The sequence below is a fragment of the Malurus melanocephalus genome, unplaced genomic scaffold, assembly GCF_030028575.1.
Source record: "Malurus melanocephalus ecotype Western Australia unplaced genomic scaffold, MMel_1.1 scaffold_9, whole genome shotgun sequence".
Taxonomy (NCBI): Eukaryota; Metazoa; Chordata; class Aves; order Passeriformes; family Maluridae; genus Malurus; species Malurus melanocephalus.
In genome coordinates, this window is record NW_026623241.1 from 4,634,966 (window position 1) to 4,656,921 (window position 21,956).

Sequence of the window (21,956 nt, forward strand, 5' to 3'; positions counted from 1 at the left end):
GGTTCAGCTTAAAACCATGCAGCTTAAGATTTCAAGCTGAAAAAATGCAGAGTCACAAACCCTTCAGATTTTCCATCCAAAACAGCAATGGAGAAGCAAATGAAACCTCAAAAAGCATCAAAGCAAAGCAGGGCTGGCACCTGTTCCTGRTACCAGATTTGGAAAAGTATTGTAGCCTGTTCAGGGACTGATGAAAACTGGTTTAAGGAAAACCAGTAACATACTTTTAGTTCAATCCCTTAAAAGTAATGAACAGGCACATGTATTTGACAGAGAAAGAATTASTGAAAACATACGGATATCAGGTAATAAAAAAAACCTCATACCTGAAGGCACATTGCAGGCATACTTCTGCTAGTAAATGGAAATGAAGACCTCAAAGCTACAGTAAACATTTGTAAAGATCTGTTTTTGTGCCAAGACTTTCCTGAATAAGCCTCATTGCTTCACAAATGAGAAAATTCCAAGTCACAGTATAACCATAAGTTCTCAGTTTTCTTTTAACTCACCTGGCGGCATCATGAACACTCCTAATTTTTTCTGAAAAGTTGAGAAGAGCAGCATCTTTCTTTTGGGCTTCCTGAAACAAACACAACAAAACCAAAACACACACAATCCATTAACATTCCACCACCACACCAAAGTCCCTAAGTCTGGCAGTTCTAAAGCTTCTGGGAGGGCACTTAAAGGTTTCTCTCCTGCACTGTTTTTCTTCCCATTCAATCCTAACACAAGTGAATGGAGGACACCCCTTAAAGAAAGGCAGGGATCAGAACTGGAGACTTTAAACAACAGCTTCCATTTTGCAGTGCACAATGACAGCTGCTTCTGCCAGTGAACATAAGCCASATGTATTAATAAGGAATGTCAGGCAAAGAACAATTTTCTGATGCCACTGTTTGAGCAGATACGATGCTTCCTGCACAAACATCAATTAATACCCTACTGTTTACTAGCTGGAAATCTGTTAAGCCAGTTTGTACACAGATAACCAAAGTCATATAGATGCATTTAAATTCTCTCTCTTCTACAATCAAGAAGTTTGAAGGAAAGGAAAAACAGCTYGAAAAAAGTCTGCAGCAGTTATAAAAAGCACACATCAGTCATCGAGGGAGAAAAAAAAAAAARCTATCAAAAAGGGTGCTTAAAAGATTCAATGGGAAGATTAAGAGAATATTGATCAAAATAAGCACCTCCCACAGTGTGAGAATTTGGGACAATGAGAGAAAATCCACAATGAAAGAGTTTGATGAAGGCAAGTTTTTACRTGATGTAAAAACTCAAGCTTTCCATGGGTTCTGGATAGGATGACCAGGTAGAGGTAATTTTTGGTGAGTTTTATAGTAGAAGAAGAAAGGTGAAGATTAGATCAAAGCTGTAAAAAAGCTGCTTTTTCTGAGGCACATGGCCTCTTTYATTGCTATTAATCAATCAATAGACCTGTATTTGTAAAAGTTGCTTATAYCAGCAAAATAGTTTTTCTATACCAGAGCAACAAAATGCAGCAGAGTCATCCCAGGTTTGTTTGCTTTCGTGTCCGCCAACTTGAGCAGTGACGACAGTTTAAATCCAACAGCATTGCCAGCATAACCTCCCTAAAAAGAAACAATTTGCAAAAGAGCAAATGAGAAGCAGAGGCATGACATCAGAGCAGGGCAATACTAGCAAGGAAGTATGGTCCACCAGCCATCTCCCTCTGGGATGTCACTTACCGCATTCATAATATTCCCAGCCTGAAGGACCAAGTGCAATATGGAATGCAGTTCCTCACAGGTCATTAACTCTGTAAGGCACAAGAAAATTGCTGTCTAACAATTGTTTGTTTAGAAATGTAGTCAGTTACCAAGATCCTCTTCATCTCCAGCTTTTTTTTTATTTAAGAGGAAACTGCAATAAACTGCAGAGGTCGTGGGAAAAATAATGGTACTATATAATTCCAATTCACAAGTACAATTGACAAACCTCAAGTGTATGTTCAGACTTTAACTTAGCAAGTGTAGTATTTCCAAGGCAACCTCCAGCAGCTAAGGAAACATYTGGGGCCTAATCCTGCCGTGTGTGAAGTGTCTCATGCAAGTGGTTAAGTATCSTCACCACCTACTAATTATTTCAGTGTGAGGCAAGTGTTCTGCACCCTGCAGGATCCATTTGCCATCTGCCAGGATCGGGCTTTTGAACAATTACTCTTTTTTTAGGAGACTGGGCCACAAGGCCTGAAAAGATAACAGGCAATGTTTAAATATTCCTTGCTTATCCCACTCCCACTATGAATCATCATTTTATTTCTGTATGATCATCAACTCAGAGCAGCATTTATTTTACTTGTCATATCAAAGATGATTTAGCACAAAGTTATATTCAGTGTGAAAAAGAGTCAAATGGAATAAAACCGCCTTTTAAAGTTTTTCCATCACATAAGCCATCATAACCACATTCCTGGTTTGTACATATATTCATTTCTTTGCAAAATGCACAGTAGTGTTCTAAATTCAAACACCTTTTCACCCAGCCCTATATGAGCATAATATAATGTATGTGCAAAAACCAATAAATGTGCACCAGAGGGATTGCCTTAGAAGTAAGATGTAGAAATTCAAAACTGTGAAGAGCTATTAAATGTGGCACAGCAAACCAAATAACTCTAAATTTGCAAGTGCCCATTTGGCAAGAAAATCATTATGAGCTGCTTTTAACGTGAGGTACTATATTTTACACTAATAAATGAAATAGATGTTGAAATCTTTTTGATTGCAGTGWAAATACTTTTAAAAACTATTTTGCTTCCAAGTCCACATTCTGTAATTTACCCTGCATTCAGCTGCTCAATACAATACAGTAATCTATCATTTAGGAAGCTCACAGYCCTTGCACATTTGTGTTTCAGTACTGGCAGCCTAAAACCCACAGAAATAATTAAATAACCTTTGATATAACAAGCTACAGGTGAGGAGCAAGAAGGAAGAACCAGGACAGAATAAATAAGAGAACAGCAAATTTCACAAAGCCAAGAAGGCAACTTCTGAAGACTTCACATGGTAAGAGCCTGCCCTGCATCACTGTGACATACATCCACTTGCAGGCTAGATGAGAATCCACCAGGACATTTAGACCATCCTAACCCCTAGTGATTATCAGCATTAGAACTGAAGTAAATATTCTCTCAGTTTAATTACAGGAAAGAAATCTAGGAGGCAGCAATAGAAAAGGAGACATAATTCCTAAACAACTGCAGGCTATCCACAAACCCTGAAGTGAAAAGACCAAAAGGAGAAGAGCACATGACAAAGTGGACTGAAAACAGGGAAGGCCCAGTCAGTGATTTGCATGACTGGCCTGATGCAGCAGTTAGAGACCAAAGTGTCTCCTCTCTGGAGGGAATTAATTCAGCAGTTTACATATGTCCTGAGTGAAGGACACGAAGGACATTAAGGCGCGGCTGCTTTTATATGTAACATATTCCCTCAATATGTCTGTTGCTCAAAACACAAAGAACAATGATTTGAAAGAGATACTAATAAAAGGCCAAACTCAGACTTAATCCTAAAATACAGCACAGTTTCCTGAGTCAAGGACAAGTTCATCCTCACTGGTGGGAAAAACCTTTCTTTCCTTTGCTTTCACTTGAAAGGACTATTCTAATCAACCATGCCCATAGTTGAGTATTTTACTTACTGCACCTTTTTATACCACTAGAAGCAGTCTACATAGTGATCTAGTAGCCTGTAAAAAAAATTCCAACATGAAATAGGAATTTCATATTGAGGAACATGATAAAGAGACACTCAAGATGCTGTAAAGGGTCAGCATTAATRTTTAACTGAAACCAGGAAATCAGCTATTTTCCTGCAGAGTAGAAGACAGCACATTACATTACGACAGCCAGCTGCAGCAGCAGTTCAAAATTTGTTCAAAATGTAAAGAACAAAACAGGTGTGTAGAGAAACTGAGAGAACAAAAACAGAAAACAAAGGAATAGCAACAGTATTCTCTACAATGAAGATTTTAACCTATCAATACTGCCACCTCAGAAAGGAATGGCATATAGAGAAATTTAGAAAATACAGTCATTGGACCTCTGATAGAATGAGCAGAGAGATGTATAAATTACATTCCATCAGAGGGAGAGCAGTGCAGGAATGAGCAAACTGTGCTCAGAAGATGATGCCCTACTTCAGTCAATGACACCTTTGCTTCTGTCAGTTTAAGATATACTGCTCACAGGATTTGCACATGAATTCATTGCTAGTCTATTCAAAGTCTTCAAATTTTTGATTTTGGAAGCAAAGATTCACCAGGCACACCCTGATGGCATTTGTCAGAGGGGAGTTAGCTTCCTTTTAATAGCTAAGGTACCTGAAATTCAAGCTCTGGTCTTCGTAATGCAGACTAATTAACATGCTAACAAAAACAAGAGTATTAGGCATGTCCCAACATATTTAATTACCTTTTGTTGCCCGTCTTATAATTTTCATGTCATCCTGCAGAGAAGTACAGGAGGGTGAGAACTCCCTCTCCAACACCATAGCTTCAATCCTAAGAGCGTAGCTGGAGTACACAAACAGGTTTAGAATGACAGCCAAAAAAGGACACTTATCATAAACAGAATAAACCTACTAACTCCTTACTTTGGCACCCGGATTAGTAAATACATGAAGGAATCAGCTTGAGACAGTTTTGATACATCTCCATCAAAGGCTTTTAATTTCTTTACCTAAAAAAGAGAAAAAAACACTAGCAAAGGATTTTATCAAAGATTGAGATTAACTTGATTTTGGAAGGCAACAACTTGAAAAGCAGTAAATTTAACAGAAGGCATTGGAAAGTCCACCTAGTGACTGAATGGCTTCACTGTCCCAAGYTCCTGTAATTTGCAAATAGCCCAACAACAAAGAAAAATTTAAAAAATAACATCACTCTTCTCCCAAAAAACTAACCACACAGTCCACCAGAAAAAAACATGATGCCATCATTCTGATTGGTGATTTTGATTTCTGATTAATGAYTGCTTTCATCACTGTTTAGGATACTGATGATGATCTGAAAAATAACCCTCAATTCTTCAACAACTGTGATGTATACTTGAGCATAATTTAACTGTGTTCACAGTATTGAGCACAGGACTGCCTTGATCTTTTTGGCACAATGCAACTAAACTTTAAGTTATGGGTCTTTTTCAAGATACTTGTTTCAACCATTTCCCCTAAAATGCTCTTAAGGGATAAATTTCATGATCTTGRGTTTGTATTTTTTTTATACATATGAAATACTTTAAAGATAAATGCAATCTTACATTTTAAGTAATTTGTTGTCCATACTCTCAGTACTCTGAGGACACCATTTACATGCAAAGGAAATACCACTGCATTCATACTGTTAATGTTCCTTCCCAGCTCCACCAAAATCCATATATTTGCATGATCTGRAAGCCACTGATCCACCCACATACTTACTATTTGTTTATAGAGAAGAACTGAAAAATACATGCACATATGCTTAAGCATAACTGGAATTTCTTCCACATCTTCCAACACAGCAACTGTGTCCAAAAGCAGAGCTCACTCCCAGTTGCATTATTTCTTCATTCAACCAACTAGTTCCCACCCAGCAGCAGTCATGTGTTGCCACTGATTTACACACCAGCCCCTTATCCTTCCTTTRTGTAAAACTACACTTAAAGCCCATTCACAGCCACATCTACACAGATGGCCTTCAGTTCTAGAAAGCATATTGAGCTACTGGAGAGAGGGGCACTGCATCAGAGCATCAGCAGTTACCCCACTGCCACGATTTAGCAAGATATCCTGAAGGCTGTTTTTTAAGAATCAGCCTACAAATTAATCACTTAGTTATTTTTCTGCTTCAACAGTAAAAAAAGCAACTGATCTGTAATGGAAAACAAATATGCTATGCTAACAGGGTTCTGAACTAGCAGAGGAAAAAGATTCTTTTAACAGCTTTTTTTCTGCTTTATTCCCATTTTTTTCCAGTCATAAAAAATAGAAATGTTGAGAAAACAACATTAAGAAAGAGAAAACAAAAAAAAAAAAAAAAACAAATAGAAAATGATTACTTTTCAAATTAAAAAACACATCAACAAACAAATGAACAGAAAAAAAAACTAACAAAAATTTATACTAGCAAAGAGAACTGCTAATCAGAGAGCAATTTTTATCAGGCAATCTAACTCCATTTCCTAAGAATGTCAGCCCCTGATTTAACTCAAAACACTCACACTAAAGCTCCTTCTAAAGACAAACAGCATATCTATTTTTTAGGCCTGAGAAAACTCCTAATTTACTGAGTAATTCAAGAAGTCTGCCAACAAAAAAACAGGAAAGACTAGACTTGACATTCCTGATAATTCTAAGGTGTTAAATGAGCAAGAAACAAACCCAAAATAAACACTTTTTCTACATCATTAAGTGGGGAGTGGGAGATGTCTACTATCTTAGTCTTTACAGGTGCTCTTCAATTCCAAAACCAGTAGTCTGCAATCTGAACAAAAGAACCTGCAAATTCTCCAACCTCATTTTAGTATCTTGCAAATATCAGAGTTGCCTGAAAAGGATACAGGCATTCAGGTATGGGAGAGAGGGGAGAAAGAAAGAAAAGTAGCCCACCAAAAATACCCCACGCCGCCTCACCAAAATCAGAGCATATAAGCCACAGATAATTACAGGAAGATGCAATTTGAAGACCTAAATGTACAAAAAGTGAACCACAAGAGATCCTAAAACACTCACAGGAATATTAACTTATTTATGCTGCCAGTACTGCACATAAATATACTTTTGACAGTAAATAGCAATCAATGTTTACTATGTGGAATTTTAGTGGATGAAATCCTCTTTCTTGTCACCTACTAGAAAAATGCCTTGAGTTGTTCAAGGGAGTACTAAACACGAGATTTAATTCAGAGGAGGAACATTTCTAAATATGCACCAGAGAAGACACTGAGGAGGCTGCCTTCTGATGGGTAGGATGGGGTGTGAACGTCACTATGCAAAAAGCTTTGGGCAATATCAACCCGAAAGAAAGTCTGTGCAATCAGACTTAAAACAAAGATGAGCTCAGCACCTGATTACACTTTCCCCAGCCTACATCAACCACCTTGTCCCCCACTGCCTTTTCCTTGGATATCCAAAATAACCTGCAAGAACCACCAAGGCAGCACACGCGAGAAGCCCAAAACCCAAGGATGGTGGAGAACAGCGATCCATTCCACAAACAGACAAAACAGGAGCACGACAGAGTTATAAGATCCTTTTGCCCCCAGAATTCAGCAAATACAGCCTGGTTCTCCAYACATGTATTAAGTTTTTCACATAGAAAACTAAACTGTCTGTTAATTTGGCCTTAAAATAGTAAACCGTCTGGGAAATAGCTAAGGTAAGAATAGGACAGTAATTATTTTGTGTTCCCTCTTTATTACAAATTTCATAATTGAAAAATAATTCCCATTGTGAAGAAAACCAAAAAGGTATTTGGCTTTATCAACATTATCTATAAAAAAAATATAAAAATACAACTTCTGAATCCCAAAGCTAAAAATTACTGGAACACATTTTTGATTGTCTGTCATTACACATTCTACTGGAGACTATTCAAAATCCCACAGGACAGCCTCTAGTCCCATAGGACTTTTGGCTGCCATGTTGTCCAAGTCTTCCCAAAGAAAACTGAGATTCTCTGATGGCTCCCAGAAGTGGCAGCCAAATTCAAATACCAAATGCAGCCAGGAGCTGCAAAGAAACTATGGGGATTGGCAACAATGTTCATTATTAATCATGTTAACAGATATAGTAGATAGGTTTATAATTAGTCTGAGAACACAACAGAGCTAAAAAATGTGGCTTATTATAAAATTACAATGAGTAACCCTATCAGTTCTGGCCTTGACCTCCTCTCTTCAAGCACARCAAAACTTTTCCACAAGAGTAGGCAGCCATGTACCAAGATATGGCAGTGTAATGTTTATATGCAAGAGAGCATAATTACATTGTATGCTGAGGTCTGTATTACTCAAATTGGGTGCAGAGCTACTAATTTAATTTTTCATTATATTTGTATATGGAATATGCATTTGCACTGTCCATGCATGCCCATGCACACTAAATCTGATTTYAGATACACAAGGTTCTCACATATGTAATTGGTTTAATTTTAAGAACAGTTATGAAACATAGAAAGCCTGATCTTTGATTTCATTTGTGAACAACTGCAGCAGAGATGCCCACTGCAAGTATGTCATTATAACCTGCAGACAGGAAAGCTACTCTGTTCAAGTTCTTGGTAATTTTTGAGCTAACAGTAGCACTTAGAGTGGGGTTTTACTTTATGGCATAAAACAGGTATCTTACAGGATCTTGTCTCTATGTAGGATACTTGAAGAAGAGGAATAATTTTTWWAAAARAAAWTTAACATTTCCTTATTACTGCAAATATCCAGGGCACTAATGAAAAACAGTTAAAAAATACTTAAGCCCCAAAATGCACTGCAGTAGAATCCAACTGCAAAGACATGTGGGAAAGCARCTGATGTATGAGGCAGTGAGACACCATGGGGCACATGCCTGGGCAGTGGCAAACCACTATCAGCAGATGATAAAAAGAAATGGAGAAAAACCTGCAGGTAATCATAGAGAGCAAAAATGGAAGCAGGAGATGAAAGTTCTGAAGGACAGCCAGCCCTATAAAGCATGGGCTGAGGAAAGGAGGGGGCAGTTAACTACGGACTTGAAAAGGGTAGAGCTGACAGAAACAGTTCCAGTAAAGCAGGTGACGGATGACCAGGGTTTGAAATGAGAGTAGACGAGCAAAGGACAGGCTTGAGACATCATAAAGGAAGTTAAGACATTGTGTTGATAACCTGGGCGTGCATGTGTGTGGTTGAGCTGATTGCCAGCATGATATGCTCTCTTCTGTATGTATTTAAAGAACAAATTCTGGCTATTCTAGCTCGTTAAACACTGGACTCCCTCAACTTTTACCAGTCTGGGCCTGCTGAAGAGTGCAATGACATGCACATAAAAGCAGCTAAAAGCTTCTTCTCTGCTTTAGTCAGGATGCCAGTAAATGAAAGCTGTCAGCCATTTCAACAGGCTATCATTCAGATACAGCTAGGAATCTTTTCAGAAGTGATACAGCAGAGAAAATCATTCCTTCTGTCGAGGTTCCCTGTAAAAAAACCAAACTGAAAAAAGGGAYGAAGCAGAAGAGATTCCAAACAGGTGTTTCTTTCTCCTTACAAACTGCTAAGTACAGTACAGCAGGTCTTCTCAGATGGCTTAGACAAAATTAGGGAACTTATCCTACTTGTTAATGTACTRAGAATTTTTATGCATTTGCTTGGCCTTTTTTCTAACCTCTGTATAGTGGCCAGGCCACACACCAACAGACAGCCCTGTACAAAACACTGAGTGGAGCCTTGCAGCAAGCTCCATGATGACCAGCTTCACATATTTCTCAAGTTTTTCAAATTAAACATTTGAAAATACCCAAACATTTTCAGTTGTAGGAAAGACTTCACAGCAGTGCCAATACTTCAATAATAATCTTATTCAGTTTGAGAAACACATTCAATAAAGAGCTGGTWTTTGCCATTTGCATGCAAAAATCTCAACAGCTTTGATAGCTCTTGGGATTTTTCATAGAAAAAAGCTAGAAAATTAGTAGTACTGACACCTATTTCTGCATGTAAATAGAGCTGCCACATTGCAATACTRCAAACAGAATAATTTTAAAGACAAGAGATATTAAATGTATTTGTTAGCCCAAGTACRCAGCCTCTATTGTCAAAAAGTTGGAATACCATCAAGTGCCTGAGATACTATGAATTGAAATGATGTAAAATTTGTTACAAACATYAAACAAGTGATTGGGAGCACATTCAGGTGATGTGACTGTATACCACAACACTTCTAGAGAAGATAAGATCGGAGTACAAAGCTGGCGTTCATTCACACTAGGTAAACTGTAAACTTAAACTTCTTGGTAAAAAAAGAAGAAACAAAGTAGTCCAGAGTTGCCCTTTCTACAGCATGACCAAGAATGGCATTCCTCTCCCTCTTTTCACTTTTACAAAGTAAGATTTATGGTAAAACAGAAAAGAAARAGCAGAAGACATCTCAAAGCACAGTTACTGCAGCAGAGCACAAGCCTAGCAAAAGGCACTTGTGTCTCATTCCAACTTGCAAGAAACCTGTGCCACTGGCAAATGTGACTGTAAATAGCTGCTGAAAAGGGCATAAAAAGGAATTGCAGAAGCCCACCCATGGTTACACCAAGACAGTCTGCCCTGGTAACTAAATAGCCACTAACCTTTTAGGATCTGACTGCTTTAAGTCTCTGCTCTGAGTAATTCTCAACTCTTGCAACAACAAAGCAGGTCTTAAGGACAACAGGAAGTATCTCAAGGGCAATCCCAGGGAATCCTTGCTGAGGATMGGTGCAACATTGTGTAAGGACAGGACAGTGTCATGACAGCTTGCCAAAACGATATGACAAAAAGAAATTAGGGAGTATTAAACAGAAGAGGGAACAGCAGAACAAATAACACCACTTCACCTGGTGTACTAGTGTTTCTGGATTATTTGTATGTGGGGCTGTAAGTATCTGATGCCTTTCCCTTAGCAAATGGTGAATCACTATTCTAGGAGAAAGGTATTCAGACTAGGAGGCAGACAATAAGCTGAGAAACAGTWGGGTGACATAGCAGGAGAACTATGAACCTACATTTAGGGAAACAATGGTGTAAAAGAAAAAAGCAAAAAGCTCAGAGGCTCCTAAAAAGAACAGTTTCTTTAACTGCCTGCACTAAAATTCTAGGAGCCACTGCAGTAAATGAGTTACTGGACCCACTTACTCTTTGACTACATCAAGCATGAAGGCATGGAAACATTTTCCCATATCAGCAGAAGCATCAGTCCCTTACATTAAGTATTGTCTCCTGGTCTTGCCTGCCACCACCCACCCAGCTCTCAAGGGGAAAAAATCCAAAAAGTTAAACAATTATTAGATTAGCAAAGAAAAAGGGACTCTTTCCTTTTTCTGATGCATGGAATTAATTAAATACAAACACCTGCATACTGGAAAGTAGCCTGTTTCCAGCCTTCCCTTGGGAACAGCAACAAATCTCATGTCTGATGCCTCTTAATTTCTTAATTTCCTTTATCTTCTATTAGAACAGAATACCTTMTATTAATTTCTTGAGTGATACCTTGAAAGCACTTTTAAGTTCTCTCGCCCCACTATCTTGAGGCACAGGCCTGTCGTCAAATCTGTTGTCAAATAAACACATCTTTTCACTCTTAGCAGTGTCTACTGGGTAGCTAGTGCATCTAGTTGAGCATTGCAGACAAAACTGATAAAATTCAACAATTTACATTACAATTCTAGCTGAATGACAACAGCTATATTACACAGACTACACTATCTGAAAGATTTTCTGCTTTTGTCATAAAATAATAAGATCTGAACCAGAAAGAGGAAAAGAAGAAAAAAAATTCTTTTCTTTCAGTCTAGTTTTCTGGCTATACACGAAGTTAACTAGGAGTCACTCTCTTTCAAGTTAGTACTCCACTGTTCTCCTCTGTCTGACTTTCAGGGGAAGGAGATAAATTCAGTTTACATAATGGAATATGTACTAAAATGCAAACAAAGAGGGAAGAGGAAATAGTTTTGAGGTCCCTGAACTACTGTCATTTATTTTTTTTTTATTAATTACATTTCTAGTTGTTGATATCCCCCCAATTCTAAGAGATATAATAATCAAGTATAATAACAAAACATAATTTTTAGGATTCTCTACAAAGGTAGCCCAATTTAGGGTCATAAATTTGACAGCAAAAGACTCTAATGTGTTCTGCTGATGACTGGAGTTGAGATTTGCTGCTGCACAGAGGAAACAAAATGCTTTGACAGTATGACCTTGAAGTGGTAAAGCATGAGTTGAGGTTGATCCCTACGTGGACCTTAACTTAGCAATTTCCCAAGTCTCAGCCACTCACTTTGATGTGAAGCACTCGAGCAATTCTAATGCTAATTTTGTCAGGTTTGTGGTTTACAGTTCTCTCAAGTACATACAAATGGGTCAGTGCCAGAAGTGAGCAGGCAAGGAACTGTACATCATTAAGCAGGGCTCCCAGGTCAGTTGATGTGGCTTCACCTCTTTAATCATTTGAATGGACTTGAAGTCTGAGACTAGGAGGAGGGAGAGCTGCTCTTGTGTATTGGTCATACAGTGATCACAGCATCACTGAGAAAGCACCGATAATTCTATGCCTTCTAACACGTCTCCTTTGAGCAGTAAGCATGGGTGCTGCACATTGGAGCTGCCTTTCTGCCCCATTGAAACCCAATGACCAGGCTCAGGAACAGAAAGATCCCAGATGCACCAAGTAAGTAGTGAACCAGAAGGCAAAAAGGCAGCAGCACAGGGCTGCCAATATTCAACTCATAGGCACTGCAATGGGGAAGCATGAGGAGGGTGCCAAAGGAGTGAAATTTGTTTGCTTACAATATACTTTGATTCTAAATTTTCTGACCTTCCCACAGCAGAGTTATCTGCACACAGGAAGGTTTCARGTCTTGCCATCTCTAGGACAAAAGGGACATAATAAAAACAAAAAATGTCTTATCAACTCCTTAAAAGCAGGTGAAATTACTTGATGTGAAGGGACTGACTACACCGAGACCTCAATACCACATGCCAAATGAAGATTAAACATTTGCACTCAGTGGTTTCCTATCATCTGGCCTCACGAAGGCATTGGGATTCCTCTTTTAAAGACCTTCAGTTTGGAATCTCAGTCAGCAGAGCCCTACAAAAATTAAGTTCCATGCAAAACCATTATTTACCTCCTCTGCTTCTGGTAATAATTTAAGAAATTCATGTAGCAGTTCAGGACCATAGGGCTGACTTCTTCCATGATAAATATCTTCAATGATGGATTCGGCAGACCTTGAAAAAACAATTGAGCATACACAATTCTAACACTTGCAGGGCGAACAGTTACACAGATTGAAGAAATTATGCCTGGGCTACTCAACAGACTTATAAAGAGGTTGTTGATGCATCTCTCCCCACAGCAGCACTGCTCTGACACCATTTTCAGTGATGCCTTTACCAAAGGGCAACACTGTCAGTGAATACAGGTAGCAATGAAACTTAACAAAGTTCTCCACATTGCCCCTTTCTAATTGTTTTTTAAAGAGAGGAAGCCAGTGAAAGGCAGTTCACATGCAGTGTTACATGAGGTAAAAGGGCTTCCTTTAACCGTACCTGAAAACCCACTTCAACTGGTTAAACAGTAGCAAACTCTAAATGTTTGATACTAAGTCATAAAGGCACTCAAAATTAAACATATTAGAAAACAARTTATGTCATATTACTTTTGACAAAACTGCATAAAACTGTTCCACAGAAGGAACAGAGCACAATGTATATATTTCATGAGAACTACAAAGAWGTCTTACTTTTTGAATTGTTTGAGAAATATCCCAATGTTCATACTTCTTTTTGCATCCAAAATGGAAATCTGAGAGAGAAAGCAAGAGAGATTAATCTAACAATACCTAAGAAAATAGCATATAATGCACATAATTTCTTAAATTGCTACAGATAACTGTTTGCAGTTGCCACTAAATCGCCGGCCAAATGAATATGCAGTTAATTCTTATCAGCAAAGCTCACATACTGCAAAACTAGTTTTACTAGGGAAATAAAAGGCACGCTCATCACCTTTCTCCAAGTGAAGCAAAAAATTCCATAGCAACATGCATGGAAGGAAGGAATCAATATTTCTGTTTCATTACAAAGTAAAAACATTCTTCTTGCTTATTTCATAACCCTGCATTTGCAAAATGTAGCTTATCMGCTAATACACTGTATTGCATTTGAAGACCCCACAGTGAGTGCACATCACACTCCAAAACCCGCATAAATCAGAGGTTTAGTGATAAATGTGAGGATGGGAYTTTTAAGCAGAGGTCAGGTGTGTAACTGATTTAATTCATGCCACCTAACAGCCACACTGATTCAGGGGAAGATAAGTTGATATTGAATCAAATCCTGAAACAGATAATGTTCAAATCTGCTTGCTTTACCTAAAATCAAACAGAAATCCATGATAAAATAACAGTCTCTCCCAGGTTTGTATTTCAAAATTGATTTGCTGTATCACCTCAGATGTACAATTCTAAAGATTAGGCAGAGAAAAAAAAAAAAAAGATATTTTCCCCTAATTTAGTAAAAAAAAATTTACATCAAAGTGCCTCTTTCATACCAGTTTTTCTTCCTGTAACAGCATACAAGTTTAAACCTGAGAGGTTTGCCCTGTTTTAACCAATCGTGTCCTTAAGGTTAAAATTTTACCACAGCTATTTTGGTGATAACAGCTACAAAAGTCATGAGATTTACAAGGACAAGAGAATTGTTTCACCTTTACAGTTCCACCTGACTGCTACAATAAAAGARCTCAATACACATGGATGTTAAAGACTACTGTTGGACTTGCATGCTGTTTGCAGTTTTGACAAGTGGAAAGGCATTTTGACCTTTGTTACAGTGCTCAGATTAGAAGTAGATATATAAATGCAACATTGGCATTGTCACGAAATTGAATTAGCCTGCAGTCAGCTGGTGACAGTGAAAATATTGGTATGATTAATGGGCTATCCTCAACATACACTCAGGAGACAGCCTCCTCATCTGCTGAAAATAGTGACTCATATTGAAAAGTTTACTGAAATTCTGGAATTTCCTCTCTTCTGAAAACAGCAAAGACTAGCAAATACAGGAAATATCAGCATATTAGTTTTAATTAGATGATTGGTAGCCTGAAACCCTTCAGTTTTAGCACATGCAAAGATAAGGGGACAGATTGTGGTTTATTCTCCTGTTATCTTAAGAGTTGAGAGGCCCCCAACAGATCATTAAGGAAAAGCCCCTTAACACAGGACAGGTTCAACTATCTCTCCCCCTGCAGTATCTAATCTTTTTCAAATGTTTTACTGCAGGGACCTCTCACTGACCTCTCTAACTGTAGCTCCAGTCTCCAATTGCTCCGGTCACCCCTAATTCTCTGATTTCTCTGTACTAGTTTAAGCCTATAAGCTTTACCATCATTTGGCTTTTGGTTTGTTTGGGGKTTTTAAGCATAGTCAGAGTTAATCTTGTGTACGTTTTTTAAATCACAGTCAGAAACTGTTAGAAGAGGACTGATCGTCAGCTGAATAAACCTTTGTTTTCCACGGCACCGCTCAGATTTACAGTGCAATCTCAAACAAATCACAGAATTTTTTTTTAATATGTTCCCTTGAAGAAAAAACAACAGATAGGAACATATACAGCTGCATTTATCTTATCAGCACAACATAAAAATGTCATAGCTGTTCCTAAGTACCAGGATTTTACCACATCTCTTGTTCTGTATATGACTAYACTCTTATTTTTCCTCTGATTTCTTGTTTAACACACAATCAGAACAAGTCTCAGTTTTCAGACATTCTTTCCTTGTGTCTACTTCAAGCTTTCCTTGTGTGTCTACTTCAGCCTTATCAAAAGTGTTTGAAAACACTGTCATTACATAACTACCTTCAAGGAGTTTCCACATGGGAGCACAAGGAGGCAAAAAGGGGAACATGGCAACACTCCATAAATACAAGTTCCTACTCCTTGCACACAAATACACTATCTTCATCTCACATTCAGTTGCATATTAGATTCATAGCCTCAGCCTGAACATCTGTTCACAATGTCTACTCTTCTCCACCGAGATTTCATTTGATTTTGCTCATGCAGAGCAATGCCTGCTGTTGCTTTTTATCCTTTAAACATTATTGCAGCTTTTYCTAAATTCTGCTCAGTGTTCTTCGATCTTCTGTTCATACACGTTGTCAACACTGCTGCCAGCACAACACGTTTCAGTCCCTGTCCACCACCAAAGAGCTTTTAAAGTGCTATCCACCAGTAATAYCCCTTGGACTTCTTGACTCAAAATGTTACACAGGACTGGAATTGAGAACAGGCATTCCTATCTCACTGAGATTCTCTATAGCAAAAAATCCTCTCATATGGTTTCCTATGATTTACTTCAGATAAAGTCATGAGAGCTTTCTCCATTCTCATCTTCTTCTATTCTCTGAAAATGGAAATACTACAATTCTCTCAGATACTTTCTACCATCTCAATACCTGCGCTTTGCCATGCACAGCRTCATGCCACAAACTTGCCACCTCTGCTTCATGAACAGTGCAATCTCGAAACCAAGGACAAAAATTCACTCATGAATCTGCTTTTCATCACTAGAGTATTCAACCAAGCATATTTCCAAAATCTGTAGCAGGCACAGACCACACAATAGCAGGCTTCAGTTCGACTAATGTTAATCCACCACAGAAATATTCACTGTTTTCAAGGTGCTATGAGAAGGGGGAAATTAGCCTGAGTACCATAGTGAAGTTGGGTCAATGGTAAGAGGATATCTACCTGAACCCCAACACAAATTTGCAATTAACACAAAAGATTCAGAAGTGTGTTCTGGGAGACACAAAATGACCCACATCAAAATTGACTTTGTAGTGACTGGAGAAATGCAACAGGAGTTTCTTGCTGTGAAATAATCAATGAGGAACAGAAACTTGATGAAGTATATTTGTAACAGATTGGTGAAACAAAACATTGTAGGTATTTGCACGAAAACAATGGTTTTTCACATGGTGGGATACAGTTTACAAGTTACAGCAAGCATGGAACAGCCTGGTGGCTCAGGCTTGGTGCTGAAGGTTAGAAAGGATATAAACAACTTCTTGTTTCAACTTCCACTTCATATTACAACACACTACCTATCACTCCATGCCTGGAGTCACRGGTGCAGCAGAGCAAACCTCACAGCTTACTAAAGGGTTGTCCCACTCCGTGTCATCCTCTCTTGTCACGTTCCCAGCTTGCTCCTTCCCTTAGGCAAGCACTCGTACTCATCTCATTTGGTTCTTGCTGTTGGTTCTTTGCTGGATTAACAGGTTGAATCAGCCCTCAAGAAGGTGGAATGAGCATCAGAGTCAGCACAGGGAAAACAAAGAGGGRGCATTTCTAGGAGAGGGGACAAAAAAGATCCTGTTCACTCCTTCCTTCTCTCTCCTCCTCTCRTGAGCCCCTTGCACAAGTTCTGGAATTCACTTCACCCTTTGGCAAAGTCATCAAAACTCACTGAAAGRGCAGAAAACTACTCCAGTAGAAAACAAATTAAGGACCCCACAGCACTCTGCTGAGCTGCTTACTTAAACATGTTTACAGAGCAGGCAATATCTGTACTATATTAACCAATATCTGTCCAGAGCCAGCAAACAGATGGAGTGAGTTGAGGGACAGGAGTAGAGGCACAGTTTGAAGGAGAAGGCAAGACCAGTTCCTCTGGCTGACAAGAAGCTGTTCTGCCCACTCCGCTGCCAGGCTAACCATAGCCTGTCGTGCTACACTGGGACACCACTGAAGGACAGGGAAAGTAAATTGGCATATAAACTTAACTCTACACTCCTTATTTTTCAGAGGCTCAAATTACATGGAACCATAGGGCAAATTAAGCCTTTACTCAAGGAAACATGCTAATTAATCTCCTAAGGGTTTGGTGAGGGATTGTTTACAAAAAGAAAAGCATTTGCTGTAGGAGTTCGACTCAAACCTCAAAAGGGACTTCTGTTATAATGACAATGTTACATCTAAATTCCCTGTATCAAACACTGTCGAGGGAGGAATTAAAAGGATATGCAGTGTTGTAAGCTCTTACATGTGTAGAACTTTTACCAAAACTGCTCATTATTGCATAATCAGCAGTGATCTCTGGCAAAGGTATGAAACCCCAAATCTCCTCCACAGTCTCTGGAGCTGTGCCCTCAACACTGGCTGATGAGTAACTCTCCACCACAGCCACTGAAGCTACACCACTACACCAAGAGGGACCCCACAGTGACAACAGAGCATTCTCTGGTCATGCATTTCTGTATAGCACTTCGGACACGTACTGCTTTTTCAGATTTGGATCGAAGCAAAAGTTGAGTTTATGCACTTGAAGTTATCTTGAAAACTCATGGCTGATATACTAYGCCAACTAGATTAATTTCACTATGTAAACTTCAAAAAACATTTTTCATTGCTAAACCATAAAGCACTGTCTAAATTCAACTGTATTTTACATGAAAGGAACAGAGGTGCTGAAACACAAAATGTCTTGTCCACCTGTCCCTACTGGGCAGCAACATGGCCACAAACAGAACTAGAGTTCCCTCAGCCCCACAAGAATGCACTCTCTGCGAGGTCACACTGATGCTGCACACCTCAGCCTGCCCCCAGCTCTGTCAGCCCCTGTAGATTTCACCAGAGTGAGCTGAGAATAACCATCCCACACTAAAGCAAGCGATGGCAGCTGACAGCACCGGCAGCAGGARTCACAAGGCCTGTGCCTCCCATCTCCAGCCCCTGCTGAACCATGCCTGCAGCGGGTTAGGCACGTGAACTGCTGCGTATCTGCGCTTCCGCACTTCCAATAACACACAACTCCTCGGGATTATCTCCTTCCCTCCTTGCTAAGCAGATAGGACTGCAAAGTCCATTAACACATAAGAAATTGCTCACCGCTGTCTGACACACTGCTGCAGCATGCTCAGCAAAGCTTAGCGAGCCAGTTGAAYGTTCTGTCACTTAAGTGGCATCACTCAGAGACAAGTCCTATTGCCTCACCACCTGCCACGTGCAAAGTCACCATGGGAGCCCTGAACCAGGGTGCACAGGCAAATGCACTGCACCACCACATCAGCTCCAGAGAGACACACAAAAACAGTAACTCATAGTACRGTTGTTTCCAAGGCACTCTATCTTGGAGAATCCCTGGTTTTGCAGGCCTCTGATTTTAACCTCTAACACTGCACGAATTCTGCAGCACACTGGGGTTTTCTCTGACCCCTACTGCACACCATGGACCACATTCAGTTTATGAAACTTCTTGTAATATTTGTTAAAACTAGATCTTTATCACAGTCCTGAAAGGGGGAGCTTCTGAGGAAACAGAGGAGGCCAGAACTCTGTACATCTGTACACAGCACAGGAAGTCCACTCACTACACTCCTGATTCAAAGATGAACATAGCCTGAAAACAGCACTGAGGTTAATGACTACCTCTGATGATCGCCCCAATTACTACTTCCCGATGTCWGGGTTTCAGAGCCTGCAATACACATGACTTTTTAAACCTTTAATTTCAATATGTTCAACATGCATGCTATCAGTACATTGGTTTCTCGTCTTGTCCCTTCTGATCTTATTCTGATATCTCCTGAGTCTTGTGAGATATCAGAAACTTCACATSCCTATTTTCTCACTAAAAATTGATGCACTGTTACAGCTCTTAACGCCCTGCTCTCTGTATTTTTTTACAAGCCAACATGTATGTAGACACACACCAGTGATTAAATCTGCATTTCAGCCCTCCAATTACTTCAGAGAAAGATCACTTGAGACAATTCAATTCAGGCTTCACAAAGAGGCTGTCTATAAATGAGGATTTAAGAACTAGAAAAGCTACTTATCAGTTCCCTGGAGAGTGTCTGAACCTGAGAGCACTTGGTACAGARTATTTCTCACCACCAGAAGAGAAATCAATGGCAATCTTCGGACCTTCTAGGAAGGTTATCTTCCTGTCCAGAAAAAGCAGGGTAGATGAAATAAAGTTTTCCTTGGCAGGAAAGTCATGTTTATGAAAGTGGAAACAAAAATTATAAAATTACCAATTCCCTTATCACTATATTATGTTCCACATCCTTGCTGTCACACTGGCATGTCCCTTCCTGATGTCTCTAGGGTATTGTGGGCATATACAGCATTAACCCTTGAAATGGAACTCTCTTTTCTCCTGCCTGGTACACGTTTGCATGTACAACACCTTGTTTGCATCAAACACACAGGGGAAGAGCTGAAGAGACAATACAATTGTGTTCCATACTGCAAACTCAAGGGCGATCCAACATGAGTAAATACAGATGCTCCCTCCACTTATTCATATTTATTTTAACAGGTGATCAAATCACAACACTTAGCAAGTTAAAATAATAAAACACAGTTAGCTCTTTGAAAAACAAATATGTGCCACTAAGAACAAAGCGTTTATGTTTCCCATCGCTCCCCTCTCCTTTGAATCAAGACAAATTTGCCGTAAGGATGAAACATGACAGAGAAAGAGACAAAGGCGAGGCAGAATTCACATGAACTCCTACAGCATTATGTAAAAAAAGAGGTTTTACTTTAACTCTTACCTCCTCTTTAGTCTCTTTAAATGAAGACTTTAAAGATCGTTTTCGGGAGTCCTGGGGCTTGGCTTCTTCCTGCTGCCCAAAAAGTTCCTCAATTGTCTTTGTATCAATCTGATACTGTGGTCTTGCAGCAATTGTCCAGATATTGTTTTTACCGCGGACTTGTTCTTCGGGGATAGTTTTCCAGAAAAAGCTCCGCATTCGTTTTTTTTTGCCGTGGCTGTCGTGCCCATTTACCAGCTGTGGAGGCAGAGGTATGCTCGGGGCAGGCAGCGGAGGAGGGGGTGGTGGTGGGGGTGGCATTCCCAGGGGGAGCGGAGGGGCTGGGGGAGCCCCTGTGAGGGGACATGGTGCGGGGGGCGGCGATGCTGCAGGCTGAGAAAGTTGAGGCGCAGGCGTCGTATCCTCACTCATTAATCCCGTCGCAACTGGAAGAGCCCCATTTTCTTTATCATTGACCAAGGAGAGACAATTCATAACATGCATTTTACAGCCTCCCCGAAGAGGAGAGYGTTACTTCCTTGGATGGGTTTGAAACATTGAACAGTCAGCGCAGCAGCCACTGGAATCACGCCCTCTCAAACTCTATCTGCCAGCAGCAGCAGCACAAGAGGGGACTGTACCATCTCCGCAACCTGTGACAAAGGACAATAGGGAGACTCAGATCACAGACACTGGACATTGTCCCTCACACTGAAAGGACACCAAAACTAAGGTACAACAGCTATTGAATTTGTAACCCAGAAGGCAAAYCTAGTCAATCAGAAGTCTTTCACAGGGCAATTGTATAATGTTTACCCACACCAAGATTTCAAACAGCTTTAGGTGCCTAGATTTTAAGAACAAATATAAAAATAACAGTTGAAACTACCTATTAATCTGAGCTCAGTGCAATTTAGTAAGAGAATATATTTATCTCAAATTATTAAAACAAATATTATTCCACCCCTAATTTCAGATATGCTTTTAAAGTTGACTGAACACAGTTAGAAGATATAAATACTAACTACGGTACCAGATTAACTGTAATCCAACAGGCCCTGTTTGAATCCTTTGAATTCATGGTTCAAATCCAAACTGTATTAAAATAGCTAACAATATGCTGATGATTTAATAATCGACCCTAATGTACTACTTTTTCTCCCTTTGTAATTTTCACACAATTGTCAACAAGGGCAAAATCAGTGTGCAGTCCCTAAAGTCTCTGTGTTCACTGGGCATGAAGTTACATAAGTATTACTGCTCCAGCTACACTACCTCCAGAAAAACACTCAGAGATGAAAGACCACAGTGTGATGAAGCTGCCCTTTACAATTTACTTCAGCATCTAGGTTAACAGAGAGTCAGACAGGACAGAGAAGCATAGGAACAGGACCTTGCACATCCTAAGTATCATATATATGCAAAGCTTTAAACACTTAGGAAAGTTTTTACCTCTAGATTATCTCATGAAACAACAGGAATCACAATGGTTTCTAGCATTTTTCTTATCCTGTCACCTTCTAAATGAAAATGCTRTTATTGGAAGCAAATCTTCACGTAAGAGCATGGCTTCCACAAAAGCCACAGCTTTGATAAACCAAATCTATTGAAACAGATTTAATTCATAAGTCTCAGAGAAAACAAAGTATTTCAAATACAGATCAATGAGCAAT

At 39.4% G+C, this 21,956-nt stretch overlaps 1 protein-coding gene across 4 annotated transcripts in view; it reads right to left on the minus strand.

Moving 5' to 3' along the window:
- The window catches only part of FHDC1 (FH2 domain containing 1), a 38,186-nt gene that overhangs the window by 11,778 nt on the left and 4,452 nt on the right, over positions 1-21,956 (minus strand). For 2 of the 4 annotated variants that reach the window (XM_057376205.1, XM_057376201.1), the window contains exons 2-9: positions 20,305-20,936; positions 13,477-13,538; positions 12,859-12,961; positions 4,626-4,711; positions 4,445-4,545; positions 1,713-1,783; positions 1,488-1,595; positions 510-580 (exon numbers count right to left, since the gene is read on the minus strand). In XM_057376205.1, the coding sequence (XP_057232188.1) occupies positions 510-580; positions 1,488-1,595; positions 1,713-1,783; positions 4,445-4,545; positions 4,626-4,711; positions 12,859-12,961; positions 13,477-13,538; positions 20,305-20,787 (1,085 nt within the window). In that variant the 5' untranslated portion in view covers positions 20,788-20,936. Of the gene's footprint in view, positions 1-509; positions 581-1,487; positions 1,596-1,712; positions 1,784-4,444; positions 4,546-4,625; positions 4,712-12,858; positions 12,962-13,476; positions 13,539-20,304; positions 20,937-21,956 lie in introns of those variants that run through there. The other 2 variants (XM_057376215.1, XM_057376224.1) reach the window with 2 other exon arrangements.